Genomic DNA, 19,111 nt, shown 5'->3' with positions numbered 1-19,111 from the left:
TATGGCGTTAGACATCTCCCAGGGTCCCACAGGGGAGGCAGTGACCCCCGTCCCAGCCCCGACAGGCTGGGCCAGGGCCACACTCAGCCACTGCAGCTAGGGCTCTCCCTCTCCCAGCCCAGCAGCTCCTGATGAATAAGGCCAAAATTTGTACACTCTGTAATAACTATAGCTCTTTCACAATCATACATAACATGGAATGGGGCAGTCCCTGGGGAGGTAAAATGTGTTCTGAAATATTAGAACAGAAATAAGGAAAAGCACATGCAGCCCTTCCCATAATATAAAGACAGAATCTCTTGTTCTCACACTATTTCTTCCTTCTTAGCTTGCACTTTTAGCTGCAGACAAATGCACAGTGGATATCCATCATCTGTCTCCTGAGCAGTGCTGCCAAGACAGCTCCTCTGAATGCATTGTGGAAGACCATGAGAAGGATTTGAGTGGTAGGCTGGGAGTAAGGAAGGAAGGAGGAGGAAATTTAGGGTCCATCTCTTCCCTGATCCCCCATGGAGGAAATAATCCCATTGCCTCAGCACCCCCAGACACTGCATGTACCTCTCTGTGGTGCCAGGAAGCTCTGCACCTCAGCAACAAGAATAGCAGATGCTCAAAGTCAGATGCTCCTTTGCCTCTTGCACAAGTCACAACACCTGTGGGCAGTGAGTGACACCCCTGTGGTTGGCACACAGACTAACCACATAAATGTGAAGGTGTCCAGTTGATGGTCATTGACATCTGAGGGTGCCTTGGGGGAAGGGCAAGGACTCAGAAACCTCATGTAGAAAAACACATATGTGGGTGCTGTGAAGAAGCAATGTTGCAAGGAAAAAGATTTCTTCACATTTAGTCATCTCTCCAAGTTGCTCTTAGAAAAATAAACACACACACACACACACACACACACACACACACACACACGAGTTATTTCAGCTGCAAGACATCAAAAGTCTAGGTAATGAGCAGAAGTCCCTAACAGTTTCCTGCTCCCTATTTTCAAATCATCTTACAAATATCACATTTTTCTAAGAGCAGATCAGTTTGTTCTTTCCATATCAATACATAGGAAGATGGGGAAAGTCATCTATGGCCCAATGTTCCAATGGCCCCATGGGTTGGTTCTTTTTAGTACCAATAATGTGGTGGCTCAAGAACCAACTACAACAGCAAATCCAGCAAATGGCATTATTTGGCAATCTCCAAGGAAACCATTCCCTCACTCTCTTTGAGTGGCACAATGTCTTGAGTGACTACAGAAAAGTTTGGGTTCTTTCTGGGAAATTGGGTGAAAACATTGTCAAGAATCCTACAAATAAGCCATAATCAATTAGTGTTAACATCCAAGGTGGAGATTCAGGAGGGAAGCATTTAATTCCCATTGGACAGTAAAGATGTTCCCCATGTCTTCTACGAGGGCTTATCTGAGTGACAGGTTTTCACACCCCAAATGCCATAATTGTCTCCCTCCACCTTTGCAGAATTTGTACAGCCACTTATTCAGAGGGAAGAAGACAGCCTGCAATGTACTTGACTTATGTTTCTACTCTGCTAGAGAAAGTCAAATTCAGGAAAAAGAACAAGTATCTTTAGTATATATTATTACTCAGGACTGCTTGGTTCTCTCCTATAATTTAATATTATCCAGTCCTACTGGAGTCAGATGGGGGAAGGGCAGGCATATCCCCAGGAGCTATAATTAGGGTTGTTATTTCACTGAGAAAACAAGAGGAAAAGATCTAAGACTTAGATATTTTCCCCTATATGAGTATTCATAATGTCTAAAGCAAGGCCCAGAGTGCTATTTGGGTGGAATCAGTAATCAAGTACATAATTACTGAGCAGCAACCTGGACAGTGATGTTGGGTGAGGGGCTGGGGGCTGGTCCTGGCTCTGCCCCTGGAGATGTGACCTACTTGATTTCTCTGGGCCTATTTTATCACCTGAAAATGGGGACAGGAGGACTCTCCTCAGAGGCACAGGGAGTGAGTGAGGGCATAGTGCCTGAGCATAGCAAATGTGTAGTACTAGGGCACTTATCACTGCCCACCCCCCACTGCCCTCGCATCCTTCCTTCCCTTCTTATTTTGTCCAAATTCTGCAGCCCATCCTCACACCTACTCCTTTGCCTATGTACTGAGTCCCTGCATCCCTTGCTTGTGGTCTTCTTCAGGCAAGTTGGCAGTCCTGGTGCATCCCTTCTGCCTGGGCCCCAAAGAATTAGTCAGAGGAGCCCTGCAGAGGGTCTTGCTGCCAAGACATGCACAGGGGCATCAGGGGCCACAATCCTGCATGCTCTCCCTGGCCCTCAGCTCCTCCTTCCTTCTAGGACTTCAACCCCTGCTACCTTAGGAGCTTCCTGTGCAACTCAGGAACCTGGAGCCCTAAGATGAGGACTATGCACCCCACCTGCCTCCTGTGGCTCTGCATGAACTAGGGAACTCTTAAAGACAACAACTGCTTCGGGGTGACTGGGTGGCTCAGTGGGTTAAGTGTACGACTCTTGGTTTTGGCTCAGGTCATGATCTCACAGTTTTGTGGCTTCAAGCCTTGCATCAGGCTCTGTGCTCACAGAAGAACCTACTTGGTATTCTCTGTCTCCTTCTCTCTCTGCCCCTCTCTTACTCATGCTGTCTCTGTCTCTCTCAAAATAAATAAATATTTTTTTCGAAGAAAGACAACTGCTTCCACTTACTCTGCCTATCCACTCAAGATCATCTCTCCAGAAATTCTCTTTCACCAGCAACCCCTTCCCCTCGAGTGCCAAGTCAATATCCCCTCTCTGTTGGATCATGTTCTTCAGCATACAGATATGCTATGATTTCTTCCACTTAGAATAACTTTTCTTAACATGACCTCTCCTATTAACTATTCCCCCTTTCTCTTTCTATTTACAGCAAATTTCTTCAAAAAAGATAACTTGATGCATCATATCCAATGGCTTTCTTCCCATAATCTTTAAAAAAATTTTTTTTGGTTAAAATATACCTACAGAAAAGTGCACAAATCATTAAATACAATGCTCAATAAATGACCAGTTTTCACTTACTGAGCTTTACCTTTGTGGGAATACTGGCAAGTGTGTAACTAGCACCTGGGTCAAGAAATGGAACATCCCCAGCACCCATGACCACCTCCCATGCCCCCTGCACAGTGCCTGCCATTCTAGTTCCCAGCAGCATAGCTCAGGGATTGTTCTTTCCTGTTCCGTCTTGAGCCCACAGACATAGCCTTTCACTTCCAGCACTCTGGAAACTGCTCTTGCCAGTGCTGCCACCAGCCTCCTCATTGCTGAGACCTCAATGTTTAGACCTCATCCTCCATTCCCGTCCCCAGCCCAGACTTCTCTCTTGAATCCCAAATTCACAGAAGGCAGCACACAACAAGCTGCCTTCTTAGTGTCTCCACTTGGATGCCAGCAGGCACTGAAAACCTGACAGGTCAAAGTCTGGTTCCATCTGCTCCTGTGGCACACAGCCAGCATGTCCCCCCAGCCAGTGGAACCCATCATCCAGTAGTTCCTTCCCTTCTCTCTGTCTCACACCCACAACTGAAATCTGTTGGTCATTCTTCCAAAAGCCATCCTGGTGTCTCTACCTCTCACTAAATTCCCAACCATGACAGTGGTCCAGATCACTACTGGATGGTCTACTCCTGGATGGTTATACCAGACTCCAACATGGTGTCTCCTATCCTTATGTTCCACATGCTCCCCTGATAGAGTGTAGACAGATGGTGTCTTTCCTCTGCTCAAACATCCCAGTGGCTTCTCAGCCCAAAGAAAAAGCCCAAGTCACTGTTACAACCTAAAAGGCCCTGTGGGCTCTGCCCCACCTCACCCCTCTCTTGTCTTATTTACTCTTCCACAATCAAAGGTCACCTGCTGCAGCCACACTGGCTTCCAAATCATTCCCTGTATGTACCAGGCATGTTCCTCACTCAGGGCCTTTGCACTGGCTGTCCCTCTGCCCAGAAGCTCTTCCTCAAGTGATCCTCATGGATCAGCCTGTAGTTTCATTATTAAATGTCACCCCCTCAGCAAGTCCTTCCATGGCCACCCTAATTATAAACGTATGCCCATATCCATTTCCAACTTAATTTTTCTCTTTTATAACATAACACTATTGGATATGCTATAAGTTTACTTTTGTATGTTCTTTGCTTCTCATCATGAGAATGTCAGTTCTGTGAAGCTGGAGTTCTGTTTTGGTTACTGCTATATCCCTGCACCCAGAGGATGGCCTGGCACATAGTAGGAGCTCAATAAATGTCAGATGAATGACTGGATTTTAAGGGCACTATCATATGCCAGGTTGGACTCTCATTCTTCTTGGTTTTATACTATAAAGAGATTCCTCTTTCCTCCCCCTAATTTGTCCAATTCCCTTTGCTGGTGCTATTCATAAGATTCATAATCTTATTCTTAATACCCATTTTTCATTTAATTACTGTTATGATATTTCAGTTAGTAAAAGAAAGAAACATTTTATGAAATGAAATGAAATCAAGATATAATAAATACTCGAATTCAGGAGACATTTGCAGCAGACACAGCACATACAAACCTCCGGCCTGCCCAGCACTTGAGCCCAGATCCAAGGACTCCTTGGGGAGGGTCCCCAGCCTCTGCCTCGTTAGCACCTGCCCCATGGGACTGAGTGAGGCACTCAGGGTCCACTAGAGTGGATGTGTCTTTCTCACTTTACCCTGCTATAAGTGGGGTCAGGGATGGTGGATTTAGAAGCAAGTCCTGTGCTTCTAATTTTGTCTGCTAACAGGTAAAAGTCAATATTATGTTGTAGAAGATTGCATTTTAAGGGTTAGAAATACTGATATTTGCATCATGTACCCATATTTGCTACCTCTCTGATTTCTGTCATTTAATCCATTGAAACTTCAGTTTTGTCATCCACAAAGTGAGGATAATAACTGTCCACCTTTCAGACTCATTGAAAAGGTTAAATAAGAAAAAGTGTGTGCAATAAGTAGCTCACAGAAGTCACTTGGCAAATTATGGATTCATTTCCATCCTCCACATCATTGAGAAGCATTAGTTCCTAGACGAATCTGCCAAAATTGCATACAACACTTTCCCCTCTATAAACTGGTTTACAAAATCTGCTTGCATTGGGAGCTGGATCAAACAATTAATGTTGCTGGAGTAAAATAAGGTTGTGATGAATGCCATGCTCATCCCCCCACTGGCCTCCACATCGAGCCCTCCTTCCTGATCAGGCCCCACCAGCTGCCTCTTCCAAAGGTGGCTCCAAGCCAGGCCATTCTTGTAATCCCAGCTCACTGTCATCCACCTTTGGCCTTAGGACACCATCTGACTTCACTGGACCCCGGTTTTACGACCCACAGAGTGGGTACCATATGATGGTACTGCTGTCTCACAGTCTTCCTATGTTCAAATGCAGATTCATGGGCTCTACCCCCAGATGCTCTGATCAAGCAGGTCTGTGCTGGGGCCAGACAGTGTGCATTTTTGACAGCTCTGGGTTTGTTGATGCTGCTGGTCAGGACCACGCCCAAGCAGCCAGGTGCGCAGTATTTAACATAGGACTTAATAGGTGCTCAGCAGATGTCACCTGCTTTACTAACACTTTCAGTACTATTGTTACTGGTACTTAATTAACACCTTTTTAATTATAAAAACTGTTAGAGAAAATATCCTGTCTCCTTCCAGGTATCCCTTCACCTAGAGACCCACATGTATACAGACAAGTGGGATTTCCAGTAGAGCATGATCAGCACCTGCTTCTTTGCAGGAACCTTCTGGGGACTTTCTCTCTAACTTCACTTCGCTGACTCAGCTAGCTGCATGCTGTAGGTTATTTCAATACTGTTTTATGGATCAGGAAACAGGCCTGGCAAAGTTGCCTGCTGACCTGGACCCAGCCGGAATAAGGCAGAAAAAAAAAATAAACTGGGTTTTTTAAGTCCAGGGATCCTATTAATTCTCCTCCCCACTGCTCTATGTCATCTAACCACTGAGATTTGCTTTGTTGTGTTTTCCTGGAATGGACTCACATGTTACTGAGTAGTCCATTGAGTGGATATTTTGACAATGTACAGACATCATCTAATTGTCAGTGACTATGCTGAGGTATGATCTATGATAAAAAGAAAAAAAAATACCCTAAGTCACACTTAGATGTCAAAGATTTCCTTGTGAACCAGCGTTTGGAACCTAGAGGTCACCTGGCTTCATAGATAGGCTGTTTGCTCCACTCTGACATCACCATCCCAGCCCCCCAGCCCCTGAGGGCAGCAGGAGATGCCTATGGCCACCAACAAAGGACCCTGCAGAAACCGGCTCTGGGCTCTCCTGTCTCCAGTGCCCCAGGGAGAGCTCCCAGCTGGCCTTGCCCAGGAAAACACTGATTTAATTTAGTGTAATGACTCTCGGAGTGTGTCTGTTCTACTGCTCTCCCCTTGGCAGCTCCCCTCCAATACCTGCTGCAGACTTTGTGTCTGCAATTGGGCCAAAGAGACACAAACAGAATGCCCGGCAGCCTGATGGCTGGACTGGAGTGCTGTGTGCCCAGGCTGGTTGTCTCCCAGGTCTGCAGGAAAGCCCCAAAGTGCCACAGCTGTGGGCTATAAGCAGTGAGCTTTGTGGGGATGGGTCTCAGCCCAGGGAGAAGGATCTGGACACAGGCCTTGTGAAGGGCACTCACCTGCAGAGTTTTCTATGAAATGTGGCACCTCTTCTCTGTTGGGGTTCCCCTGAAGGAAATCCATGCTCACAGCATAATGAAAAGGGGGACTGAGAGCCCGGGATCCCCTGGAAACCCTCTTCTAATTCCAGTGCTGCAGGAAACCCCTAAACTCCTCAACAATGTCTGCTCTTCACCTCAGAGCAGTGTGAGCAGAGGCCTCCATAGACACTATATTTCACATTCACTATTAAACAAATACTCAGAATCGTCTTTACCACCGAAGGTATTAAACGTCTGATGCATCAGGCCCAAGTAAGAGGTTCTTAAGGTGTGGAGAATAAAATTACTCTCCAAGAAAGGATCTCAATGCTAGCCTTGGCAACTGTGGCCTCGGTTTTTCAGACAAAGGTGCTGTGCACAGCTTGCCCTGCTCCAGAGATGGGGGCCTCACCCAGGATGTGGAGCAGCCAAGACAGGGGCAGCCTCTCCCTCCTTTCCCTGTGCCCAGCCATTTACTCGGTGCTCATTTCATCTAGCACCCTGCCTACATGTTCATGTCAATGTTGGATATTGTCCCTTTGAACACATCTGTCCCCATCTAAAATTTGGCAACCAAAATATAGCTCTGAGTACTCCCCCCACCTCCCAGCCAGGGTAGGTAAAGGGCTTTCTTGGCAGGGTTGACCCAGGAGACTGGGAGTGACCCACCCTGCCTCACCACTGCAGGTAGCAGGACTGGGATATGGGGGGAGGGCTTAAGTTGAGCTTAAGGGAAAATCTGAATGGCCTGTGATGTGTGAGAAGCTGTTTCTCTTTGCTCTGCCCTCCTGACCTTCCTTTTCTTAGTGAAACTATCATGGTCTATTTGTAGCATGCTAACCCAGGTTCAGAGTGCAGTTTACACAGGAGCAGGCAGGCTCTATGTTCTACACACAGAGGGCATCTGTCCACATGCTTTTCTCCAGGTCCCACTGTGTGTCCTTAGCCCATGTAGTGCCCATGTCCCCTTCCTGGGGTCTGGGTATACCTAGGCCTGACTCTGCCCCATAGCCAGGCTGACCTCTGTCAGACCTGGAGTCTTGCTTCCTGTCCCATGCTTGTTCCCCCAGAAAAGGGGGTCTTTGGCATTTGTGGGATAAACTCACAAAAGTGAAGCTCAGACAGACCTTCCAGGCCAAGCTGGAACAATATGGAACAGCCACTTAGCCCAACTGCAGCAGTGCAGGACTGGCTGCCAACATACCCCCCACTGCCCCATTATCCTTTAGAACCAGGACAGCAGAGCAGTGCTGACTGAGCAGGGCTCTGCCTCATCCCTGCCTGGAAGGGCCTCTTGAGAGTTCCTGCTAAGAAGCACCTGCTTTCAGGGGCTCCAGCATTATTAGCTGGTCCACTGCTCTCCCCTGTTCCTCTGTGATGTCATGAAAGGGGGAAGGGAGAAAGGACAATGTATCAAGGGACTCTTCTCTCCCCAAACAAAATGAGATCAACACAGAAACCAGTAAGAAGCAGTGAGAGGCCATGCTGGGGTCAGCCAGGACACCTGTTTTCAAGCCAGGAGAAATAAATGTTTCAGACACCAAGCCTACCTGAATCTGCTGTTTTCAGCCTGAGCTCCAGAACCCTGGATGCTGGAGAGGAAGCCCTGAGCGCTGTGCACCCAGAGAGGACACACATGAGTGTGGGCACCACGCTCTCCACCTTGCCAACCTAGGGAGCCACCTTGTCTTCCTCTGGTTGGGCTGGGCTGAGGTTTTGGGTGTGGTAACACTGAAACACACTGTAACTGGCAGGTGTGTGTCAATTTGATTAATAAAAATGGGAACGGAAACTGTTTCTGCATGAATAGTTTTCATTTGCTAGAGAACATCTTCCAAAGCCTGGCTTCCATGAAGGCACAACAGGGCAAATGCTTTGCATGAAAAAGACCTGGGAACCAATGCCTCCAGAAACCTTCACACTGGAGGAGGGAGGGCGTGATTCACCCTGTGATGGGCCATTCCTCTCACCGAACTTCAGCTGAGGAGTACTGAAGTACAGGCGGCAGACACTAAAACCTGTTTTATATGAATGAGCCTGTCACAGACAGAACCACTCCTCACCTGCTGTCCTTGCCCTGGGCACAGCGTCTCTCAGCACTGGGTCGGTCCTGCTGGCACAACCCAGGCGCCCGCTCACAGGCAGCTTCGGTCCCAGATTTGTAAAAAGCAACAGAAGACTCCAGCACTCACCAGTCCCAGCAGCCTGAGGTGAGGCCCATGACCTCCCTCATGGGCCTGTCCTCCAACTATAAACTGCAGGCCCCTCAGATAGCAAGAGCTGAATAGGCTTCTCGGGCTCTCCTCAGTGACCTGGGTAGGCTGTGTATGTGGCCGACAGAGACAGGCTTACCTCGTGGGACAAGTAGAAGGCTGCAATGCCCAAAGGCCAGAAGCAGCAGAGCATGGAGAAGACGCTGAGGCCCAGGTGGTCCCTTGGGGGCATCATGAGGAAGTTGTCCTCACTCTCTGTGTCACTCGAGTAGTCACTCTGCAAGACAGAAGAGGACAGGGATGGTACAGAAGAAGAGAGCATCACTAGTGGAGTCACTGTACGATGCCCCTAGACATGGGTGCTGAGTCTGGAATGGAGAAAGCCCCTCTGGAAAGGTCACTGTTGTTATTGCCTACAAGTAGACTTCCCCCAAGAAAGGAAGCCCCCAGTTGAGGAGATCCTTATCAAGAACAAAAGAAAAAAATACTAAGTACTTGGCTCTTGAGTTGTTCCATTGAAGATCAAATCCTACAGAACCCCATTATTTCACAGATCTTTGGGACCTAGTGACACACAGTGGGGATAAAGTTTTAATCTATGCGAGGATGGGACAGGCACTCTCAGAAGGCCACACAAGGATGGGACTCCTCTCTTTATTCTAAGACTTCAAACAGGTTTATAGGACAAGGAGGGCTGGTGTTGGGCAAGGGGACACCATCTCCGAGCCCCCTTCATTTCCCTAGACTTTGATCTGAGTTAGGACACTGCTGGGCCTGGTGTCAACCCCGGGTGAAAGTGCTGTCTCCAGAGGAGCTGATGGCTGCTTTGTTTGGAAGCTTCTCTGTGATGAGCCCACTTAGTGGGCCTGTGAGCTCAGCACAGGCCTGCCAGAGCCTCCTAGGGAGCCTGAGGTAGGCGGTCAGGGACTGGCACAGGGCTTTGTAAAAATCCGTGGAAGACTCCATTCCTCCCTAAGCAATGACAGCCATGGACCAAACCTCCCTGCAGAAAATCTCACTACTAGCTCCACGCACTAAATGCCTGCTGTCCTGCCAGCACCTCCAGGTCTAGATGTTATGACTAGAGGATACTTTTTGCCTAATTGGTTATTCCATTTGCTGGGCCCCCATCATGAATTTTCTCTCCTCATCAAAACATAGCACACTCACGCTGACTCATCCAAAATCCAAGGCCAGCCTCTCTAACTGCTTATTTTATGCAAAGATAAAATCTCATTTACTCCAGATTTTGTTTCCTAAAAAAGAAATGGAGCATTTCTTTCTGAAAGAGGGTCATTAGCTTCCTCACTCTCTTTGCCGGAGACAGAGGTTGTTAAACATGCAGCCTCTGGATGCAGGCTGGAGACATTCAGTGCTCAATGCAGCCATGCTGTCTGCTTCCTCAGGTGGCTTTAGGGGCAGGCAGTGACCTGAGGCACCAAACACTCCGGTGGATACCCCATGTGAGTGCTGTGCTGCTGGCATCGCTGCCCGGTCCACCTCCAGCAGTGCCCCCATGTGCCTCCCCTGACATTCGCATGCACACACAAAGCCCATGTGGGACCATGGTCCTTCTCTTGGTTAACTAAATGCACATATCACTGCCAATCAGAGCCTCTAGTCAGCGTGCAGACAGATGAGGAGCTGCAGGGAACTAATAGAAACTTCCCGTTAGGACTCTGTTTATATGTAGTTGAAGAAGAACAGGCAAATTCTGATGATCTCATTCAAATCACAAACAAGGACCTTCTCCAGAGGGCCTGTGACTGAAGTGGGTGATGAGCTAGACAGTGGGTGTAGACACACTCTCACACATGCGCACACACCTACACACCCCGGCGGGTCAAAGACTGGAAGGCATCACTTCTCACAGAGGGCTGGCTCCTTTCCACTAGGCAGGCTCTCTGCCCTGGGGAGTCACCTGCCACTGGGGCAATGGTTTCTCCTCCATAGAGCCCTGTCTGTGAAATTCTATTCTTTTCACTCTGCAGCACTGCTTTCCATGTGGTCTCCTAAACAATGACGGGAAATGAAAATCACTGTCCTTATGTCTGTCTGGGGAGGGCACTGAGCAGCCCCAGGAATGCACAATTCATGGGTGAGACCTGGGCCCAGAGGGCTAGCCAGGGAGAGATGTACCTGCTGGGATGCCGATATCTTTGATCTGAATGAAGGATGTGAAATGTTTTAGGCAGAGCCTGAGTGTCTTCACAGCTGTGCATCTCCAGACAATGCTTGGCCTCCAGACCTTCACTCTGGAAACAGGAGTTGGCTGTCAGCACTGTGTATGTGGCTGAGCCATACCATGAATGGGCCTCTGAATGAGATGCTGGTAATCTCTGGGAAGGGAGGCACCTACAGTGACAATCCCAGGGCAACTCGTGAGCAGAGAGCCCCTGAGAGAGGTAGAGGACCAGGGATAAAAGGACAGCCACTTCTTCCAGCCCTCAACCCAGACCCTGAGCTAATAATCTTCACACCAATGAGTCAGCGTGCTGCAGGTGGATATGCTTGCACACAACCAACAACTTTGTCTATGAGTATTTTAGTTTTTTGGATTTTGTGGGACTTCTTGTTTGTTTTATTTTACTAAGAGTTTTATATACCTGCACTCTGGATTCTCACAGCAACTCTGGAAATAAGTGTTGTTACTATTTTTGTTGTTGTTCTTTTTATTTTATGAAGGACAAAGCTGGGCTCTGAGAGCTAAAAGCCTTGCCAAATCACAGAACTGCCCAGTCAGTGGCCACTCCTTCCAGAACTCTATACTGTAAACTGTGCTGGGCAGTAACCACTTGGCTCAAAGCAAACCCCATTTTGGCTAAATTTGCTTCTTGCTCAAATGTGAGATGTCTTTTCTGCCTCGCCTGCCCCAGTGATTACAATGACTGCTTCTGGACTGATATGTTTGATGGCAGCAGTGGGATGGCCAGTGGCAGTAGTGGCCAGTAAGAGCCTCTCAATCACGTTGCCAGAGCATGTGAATTGTTGCTGCAGACCACACAGGTACGCTGAGCTCTGGCTTCTATTTTTGGAACCTGCTTAGAATTACACTGCTATCCCCATGAAGCAAAGATTTAAATTTCAGGGCACTCCCCAAAATCTTCACAGACTTTTATTTAGAAGCATAAGGGAACCACACTCTGTAAATTGCAAAGTTGTGGCTACACGGTACCAAAGTAATTAGTCAATTTTGATCAAAATAGATTTTAAAGATTCAGACAAATTACAGGGCAGACAAAAACAGCCCAGTTCATTTTATGTTCTGTCTTCCACCGGCGGCTGTTCTGTGGGTATAAGCAGCCGTGGACATCTTGCCATTAAACAGGGAGGAGAGGAGAGGAGATGAGTCCAGCCTGGGCAAGGCTGCATAGATACCAATAAACCAAATAGGGAAAACACACAACCACCAGTACCAAGAAATTCATCATGCACAGCAGCTGCTTCTAAAAATCCTTTTCATGGGTCATCAGATTGGAGAATTGCAAGGCAGACTAAAAGCATTCCAAGGGGACTTACAATTCCTGCAGACGCTCCTTCTGAGGCAGCCAATGCTGGGTGGGCAGAGGAAGGGGCTGCTTGGTCCCTCTGCTGTGCCTTGCTGGCCCACTGGTGCCCCACACAAAGGACCCATTCTCTGCCCATTTCTACCACCTCCACTCAGAAGTCCCCTTGTTTGTTTTTTCCTTAGGATACTTCAATAAAACAATCATAATGCCAGGCACAATGCCCAGTGTTTTGCACATAACGATTCACTCAGCTATGTGAGTCTGGGCTGTGAGGATGCCATCTTAGGGATGCAAAGCTGGGCTCAGCCATGCCACTTGGTGTCACTCAAGGCCTCCCACATCCCCTGCCCACCCCCTCTGGGTCTCACACTGCCTCCCCTCCCCCACCCCTAGGTATAGCTTGCTCATCTGCAGTGCGGCTCCACGTGGCCCCAAGGAGAGAGTGTAGGTGCATTGAGCAGGATGGTACAGCAGCAGGCCTTGGGCGGCTTGAATGCAGGGTTCCCCATGGAGGCTTACTTTCCAGGTATATAGGGGGTTGGTTCTAGAGTGTTCCTGACAGCACTGTTTAAAAACACCAAAATTACAAAATAATTCTACGTATAATTCTATATAATCATGGAAAAAAGATTTCAAAAGGAGAAAAAAAGAAATCTATATAATCATGGAAAATGATAATATAAATGTTTATTTCCTTAGAAAGATGTTTATAAAAACTTAGGTGAAAAACTAGAGTAGAAAGTGGAATAAGTCATATCCCTCCAGGATGTCAGAATGTGCTTCTGGATGGCCAGGATATTGGTTATTTTTTTTTCTCTCTGCATTTCTGGGTTTTAGCATTTTTCTATACTAAGTTCATTTAACAATGAACATTATCAAGGTGCAGATGTGCTAACAGGTGCGGGGGCTTCCACCATTCCTTCATCCTCACTTAGAACCCTGTGGACTATGGTTTCAATGCGACTAGGTACAGAGAAATCACATAACATGGGCCTGTAGCCTGAAGAGCAGCTGCTGGATCAGGACTGGAGCTCAACACAACACCTGAGCTCACTCACTGAGACACAGGTCAGACCTGACCTTGCCACTGGTCCCTCGGCTTTATCTCACTGAGGGTCAAGACCAGAGCCCTCAGAGCAGCCCATGACACTCCTCTGTGTTGACTAGCATGGCAGCCGTAGCCACATGGATCTATTTAAACTTGAATTACCTAAAATCAAACACACCCAACAATTAGTTCCTCAGCCAAACTACCACATTCCAAGTATTCGGCTGCCACAGGTAGTTAATGCCTATCACATTGAGCACAGATGTAGATATTTGCAGTATCTCAGGAAGTTCTATTGGACAACACTGTCTTCTAGGATCTGACCCCTATTAAGTTTGACTTCATTGTCCTCCACCCACAGGCAACACTCTGATATTCCTGCAAGATGCCTCAGGGTTTTGCACTTGCTGTTCTCTCAGCCTAGAATTCTCTACCCCAGAGACACATATGACTGGCTTCCCAACTTCATCTGGGGCTTTTCTCAAATGTCACTTGTCATTATAGCCTTTCCCAGATACCCCATAAGGCTGTCACTGCTGTCCCCCATTACTATCCCCTTACCTGGCTCCTTTGCACTACAGGTGGCACTAGTTTGTTTACTGTCTCTCTTCCTCTAAGCACTAAGAAGGCAGACAATTTTGCATGTTTTGGTCACAGCTGCACCCTAAGTGCCCAGAACAGTGTCTTGCACATAGTAGGCACCCAAAGCATATGTGCTGAAAGAAAGAATTCACATGTACATGAAGCCAACATGGACAGTACCAGCTGAAGCAGCAAAACTCCCAGAGTTTGCCCAGAGTCCACTCGAGTAACCAGGGGATTTGCTCTACCTTGTTTCCTCTCCTTCTCCACTGGAAGTGCCTTCCCTATGCCCTCCAGAATGCACATCTTAACCATCCATTTAGGTGAAACCACAGGGAAGGTGGGGGAGAATGATGACACGGTCAGGTTCAAGGCTGTCTTAGGACAGCTGATGATAAGGATAAGCCACTATGAGGATGTAGGCAGAGGGACACAGCTCCCTCAACCTCCATGTGTCTGTAAGAGGCACATCCAACGTTCTATGGTCTTGTAGCTAGCCTGGATTGTGAGATCCCCTGCCTACATGAGAGGAGTGAAGTGTGGATGAGTGCCTTTGATACCCCAGAAAAGTCAATATCCAACAAAGCTTCTACTTCTAAAGGAGGAAATAGCTCCTAGTGAGCTATGTTGGCAAGGTCAATGCTAGGTTTTAACTCCTGAAGTCCTTGCAGGGCCAGAACTGGGACCACCTGCCCTCACCTGCACTATCAGGTGGGTCTCAGGGATCCACCTGTGTCCATTTAAGGGTTTTTCCATGGCCAACTTGTCTGTGGAAGACCCTAATCCCTTCATCATTCAGTCAACTCATCTCTGAACCAGGCTTTCCCTGACACATTGAGGTCCACTGGCCTCTCCTGTATTGACATCAGATTACATAAAAACGACAGATGCATGCTGAGTACTCATTCTGTGTAATGCACACATAGCTTACAGATGACAAGGTATATAGACACCTGGAATCAGATCAGTAACACAGAATATGTTAGTATCTAAACACACTTTGTCCTAAATTATTATTTTGGGCATGCAATTTAGTTTCTCCTACTAGGTAGTAATTGTCTTGTAGACAGAGATTATTTGCTATATCAGTGCAATGGGGGCAAGAAAAAAACCAACAAAATCTACTTGAACACTGAAACTGCCTCTTTGGGACACTTTGAAAGAGCTTGTTTGTGGACAATGTTGGTATATTTGGATGGCCCAGGTGGAGATTGTGGAAGGGACTCCACTGTTTGGGGGTTTCCTCAAAAGCCTGTGTAGGAGGAGTGGAAGGGGGATGGGAAGGGAGGGGGTGAGAGGGTTAGAGTGTCAGGAGCCTGGGGCACTATTAAGGGAGAGCAGCAGCATCTGGCATGGTCTTAGGATGGGAGCAATTGTATTCTTCCTCACAGGAGTAGAGACAATCCCAGAAAGAATCCCAAGTTCATGTATGTCACCCCTTCCTGGTGCTCGGTGAGGGCCAAGGAATTTGTGACTTCAGAATTTGGGAATCAGACCAGACAAGGAGCAAAACAGATTATGAAGCCAGAGCCTTGGCCTTTGCCCTAATCTCTTTCAAGTATGGGATGCTTGGAGCACATGCTCCCTAGTGTCCCAAGTGAAGACAGCCCAAAGCAGGTATGACCAGATTTCCCCTCAGCAACTCTCAATAGCCATCGCTCCCAAACTCATGCCCTGCATCATCATCAGACAATGAAACTATGTGCAATGTCAGTAAAGTATCACATGCATTTCACTCTCTAGTTCCTAAAACCTGGGAATTCTGTTTTTTCTGTTAATTAACTCCCCATTGGTCAGGCAGTTCAATGAATAGAAACACAAGGTTTCCTAATATATATGTATTTTTCACAACATGTTCAATTTTCCGCCAATAATGACAACCTATGCATTTATTCTTTGGAGGAACATCACAGTTTGCATGACAATGCAGGTTGCATCATTTTCACTTAATTGGGAGAGGGCGTGTTTCCATGCTGCAGTTCATGCAGTGTGCCAGGGGCCTCCTGAAGGGCAGGGGAAGGGTGGAAGCCCTCAGACCCAAACCCCCTGCCTATGCATAAACAGCTCCACTGTTTTCTGTGTGCGTGTTGGGTTCCCAGGCAAACTTTGGTAAAACAAATGACACTCAGTGAAAGAAGAAAGAAAGAAAGAAAGAAAGAAAGAGAAAAAAGAAAGAAAGAAAAAAGAGAGGAAGAAAGAAAGGGAGGAAGGAGAGGAAGAAAGGGAGAGAGAAAGAAAAAAAGAAAGGAACAAAGAAAGGTTGAAAATGAGAGAGTTAATGCATCACTCAGAAATATTTTTTTTTTGCCTCCTGGTAATATCTGGCATAATATTCCCTAAATGATTTTATATTCCTTGAGGAGGGAGGTATTTTTAGAAGACAAAATCCAATTAAGAGCATAAAAATATGAAAATTTTCCAAAGATGGGGGAAAATAAAGTTAACTCAGAAGGGATATCAAATACCACATAAGCATCTTGTGTTTTCCAGAATGAATGAGACCCAGTCCCCAATCTGTATAAACAGGCGCATGCAACACTGGGCCAACCATGCCTCAGTACTCATTTCGCACCTCGCCCTTCTCTTTGGGAAGCTCCCAGCTTGATTCTGGGGATCGAGTGGATGAGTGAGTGAGTTAATATGTGAGGAGATTATTTGCAAGGAGACTGTATGGAATAGACCAACATGGTGTACAAACATGGGATAGTGGAAACCAAACAGACACTGCTTGGTGGGTCACCTCCAGTAGCCGTGTTCTTCTTTCTATTGCTTCCAAGTTTGTTTTTTCCTTTGTGGTGGGGGCTTCCTGTCTTAGTTCCTAGTATAGTCCCATGAAGGCTACATTCCCATAATCAATAGATTTGATTAATCTGTGACTTTAATTTCCTTTTATTTATCTATTTTTATTATTATTTAAATGTTTACTTTTGAGAGAAAAAGAGAGGTGAGGGGCAGAGAGAGAGGGGGACAGAGGATCAGAAGTGGGTTCAAACCCATGAACTGTGACACCATGACCTGAGCTGAAGTCAGACACTTAACCAACTGAGCCGCCCAGGAACCCCACTTTAATTTCCTTTTAAAAAGGCTAAGCTTCTACACATCAGGTTCCAGGAGGGCTTTAGGAGGAGCCCCTGCCAGGCTGCATCCTGCATTCATTACCTTCAGAAAGCAAACTCAGTGGAGGTTGACCTGATGAGGCTGGGAACACACAAAACAAGGTTTTCAGGGCCAGGTCTGCAGCATTCTGGGGAGACAGGCCTTCCTTCACACAGAGAAGCTCTCAAGACAGAAACTTCTGCTGCTGGTTACTTGTAATGGACAAAGTGCAAAATCATCTCTTATCTGAGAACTGTCTAATTATCATCTAGGGGTGGTTGTAGCCTTAGGACCTGTAATGTTCTGGAAGCAGGAGCAAATGAAGCAAGGTTCATTAAGATTTATGTCTGGGGGTCACTCCTGGTTTATCACTGCTTATGAAAGTGGGTTGTGATGGTAACACATGAGCACACTACAGGGCTATTCCATATGCCTGTATTAATTTAAGTGCTTGTTTTCTAACTAGATATGGGTATTTATATTATGTTTTTAAATGTTTTATTTATTTATTTATTTATTTATTTATTTATTTATTTATTTAGAACAAGCTGGGGAGGAGCAGAGAGAGAGGGAGAGAAAATCCCAAGCAGGCTCTGCACTGTCAGCACGGAGCCTGACGTGGGGCTCAATCCCACAAACTGTGAGATCGCTACCTGAGCTGAAACCAAGAGTTGGATGCTTAACTGACTGAGCCACCCAGGCACCCCACTAGGTGTGAGTATTTAATCCAATGGTTAGGTTAGGAGAACCAGCTCCCTCTATGACTTCCCCTACCAGGTCAGGTCTTCTTGCAGTCTGAAAGTGCTCAGGGGTCCTGGGAAAGAATCTTAGCAAAATGCTTTTTTAAGACCCGCGGTAGCATAACTCCTCTTAGAAACAGACTTTGAGTATAGAATTGGGGTGTGTTGTTTTCCTGGGAGATGAGCACAGGAAATATCACAGGGCAGAGAAGTGGGACATGTCTGGGAAAACCACCAATACACCACCAATAAAGGATGTGTATTGAGGCAGGCACCTCTATGGGACCTCTGGGGCTTGGTCCTGCTGCGACCTCAAGGGGCCAGAGTGAGATCATTCCCAAACTACCTCCTGCTGGTTAGTGGGTGAGGGTTGTTTCTGGGGCCAAAGGTTCTCCTACACTTTGCAGATGGTCTCTCAGGTCCCCAGAGAAAGTCCTCAGGTAGGTGGAGGCCAGGCCAGGGGACCTTCTCCTGAGGACTACTGATAGCAAGTGCTACAGAGCCCAGGGAGAAACTGGGAGTGTTAGACACCCTAAAAGCTTGAATCAGGGCAATGCTACGTGGAGCAAGAACCACACTCAGTGAACACCTGGGAAGGGTGAGCAAATGGGGGCCCACAAGGTACGTGGGCATCCAGGATGATAAACCCCATCCCTACCAAGTAAATAAGCACAAAGAAAAAACATGCATCATGTGTGTAAGACTTGATGTAAAATAACACCACACAAATGAGGTAAAACTGATCTAGGCATAGCAAGTAATCATTGTGTGTTGGTAATTAGGTTACTTTTTCACTCATGTTTTTGTTTTTAATCCACAGTGTGGATGCAGCTGAGTTGTACACTGGACTTCAGATTTTGTGAAAAAATTGAGATTTCCATCTGAAGGTCCCTTGCTCAGTTAAGGACCTGGGCACAGCATGTACAAAGGCCTGGGTGAGGAGCACTGTACATGCATAAGGCTCTAGAAAGAAAATGGTGTGAAGTGGGAGCAGAGAGGTGCTCACAGCCAGACCATGCAGAGTCCTGGTCACTTTCCACTGCTTGAGAAAACCAGGTCTTACCTTACATCAACCAAGTGACCAGGAAATAAACAGGGACCTATTCTTTTATGGCCAACCCAGAGGGCTGGTTTACAACTAACCAGCCCTAGCATGTCGAGTTATCACTAACTGTTGATCCAGTTTCTAAACGTGCATCCCTGCTTTAGTATGATTCATTAT

The 19,111-nt window shown here is 46.8% G+C and overlaps 1 protein-coding gene across 14 annotated transcripts in view; it reads right to left on the bottom strand.

Moving 5' to 3' along the window:
• The window catches only part of SYNDIG1 (synapse differentiation inducing 1), a 181,383-nt gene that overhangs the window by 60,030 nt on the left and 102,242 nt on the right, over positions 1-19,111 (bottom strand). For 13 of the 14 annotated variants that reach the window (XR_006703367.1, XM_045445517.1, XM_045445508.1 and 10 more), the window contains one exon: positions 9,054-9,191. The exons of the other annotated variant lie outside the window; for it this stretch is intronic. Coding sequence is in view for 12 of the 13 variants with exons in the window: in XM_045445517.1 (XP_045301473.1) it covers positions 9,054-9,191 (138 nt within the window). In the remaining variant the exon portion in view is untranslated. The remainder of the gene's footprint in view (positions 1-9,053; positions 9,192-19,111) is intronic. 14 annotated transcript variants of the gene reach the window in all.

This window comes from Leopardus geoffroyi, chromosome A3 (assembly GCF_018350155.1).
Source record: "Leopardus geoffroyi isolate Oge1 chromosome A3, O.geoffroyi_Oge1_pat1.0, whole genome shotgun sequence".
Classification (NCBI taxonomy): Eukaryota; Metazoa; Chordata; class Mammalia; order Carnivora; family Felidae; genus Leopardus; species Leopardus geoffroyi.
This window is presented reverse-complemented; position numbering and strand designations above follow the sequence as displayed.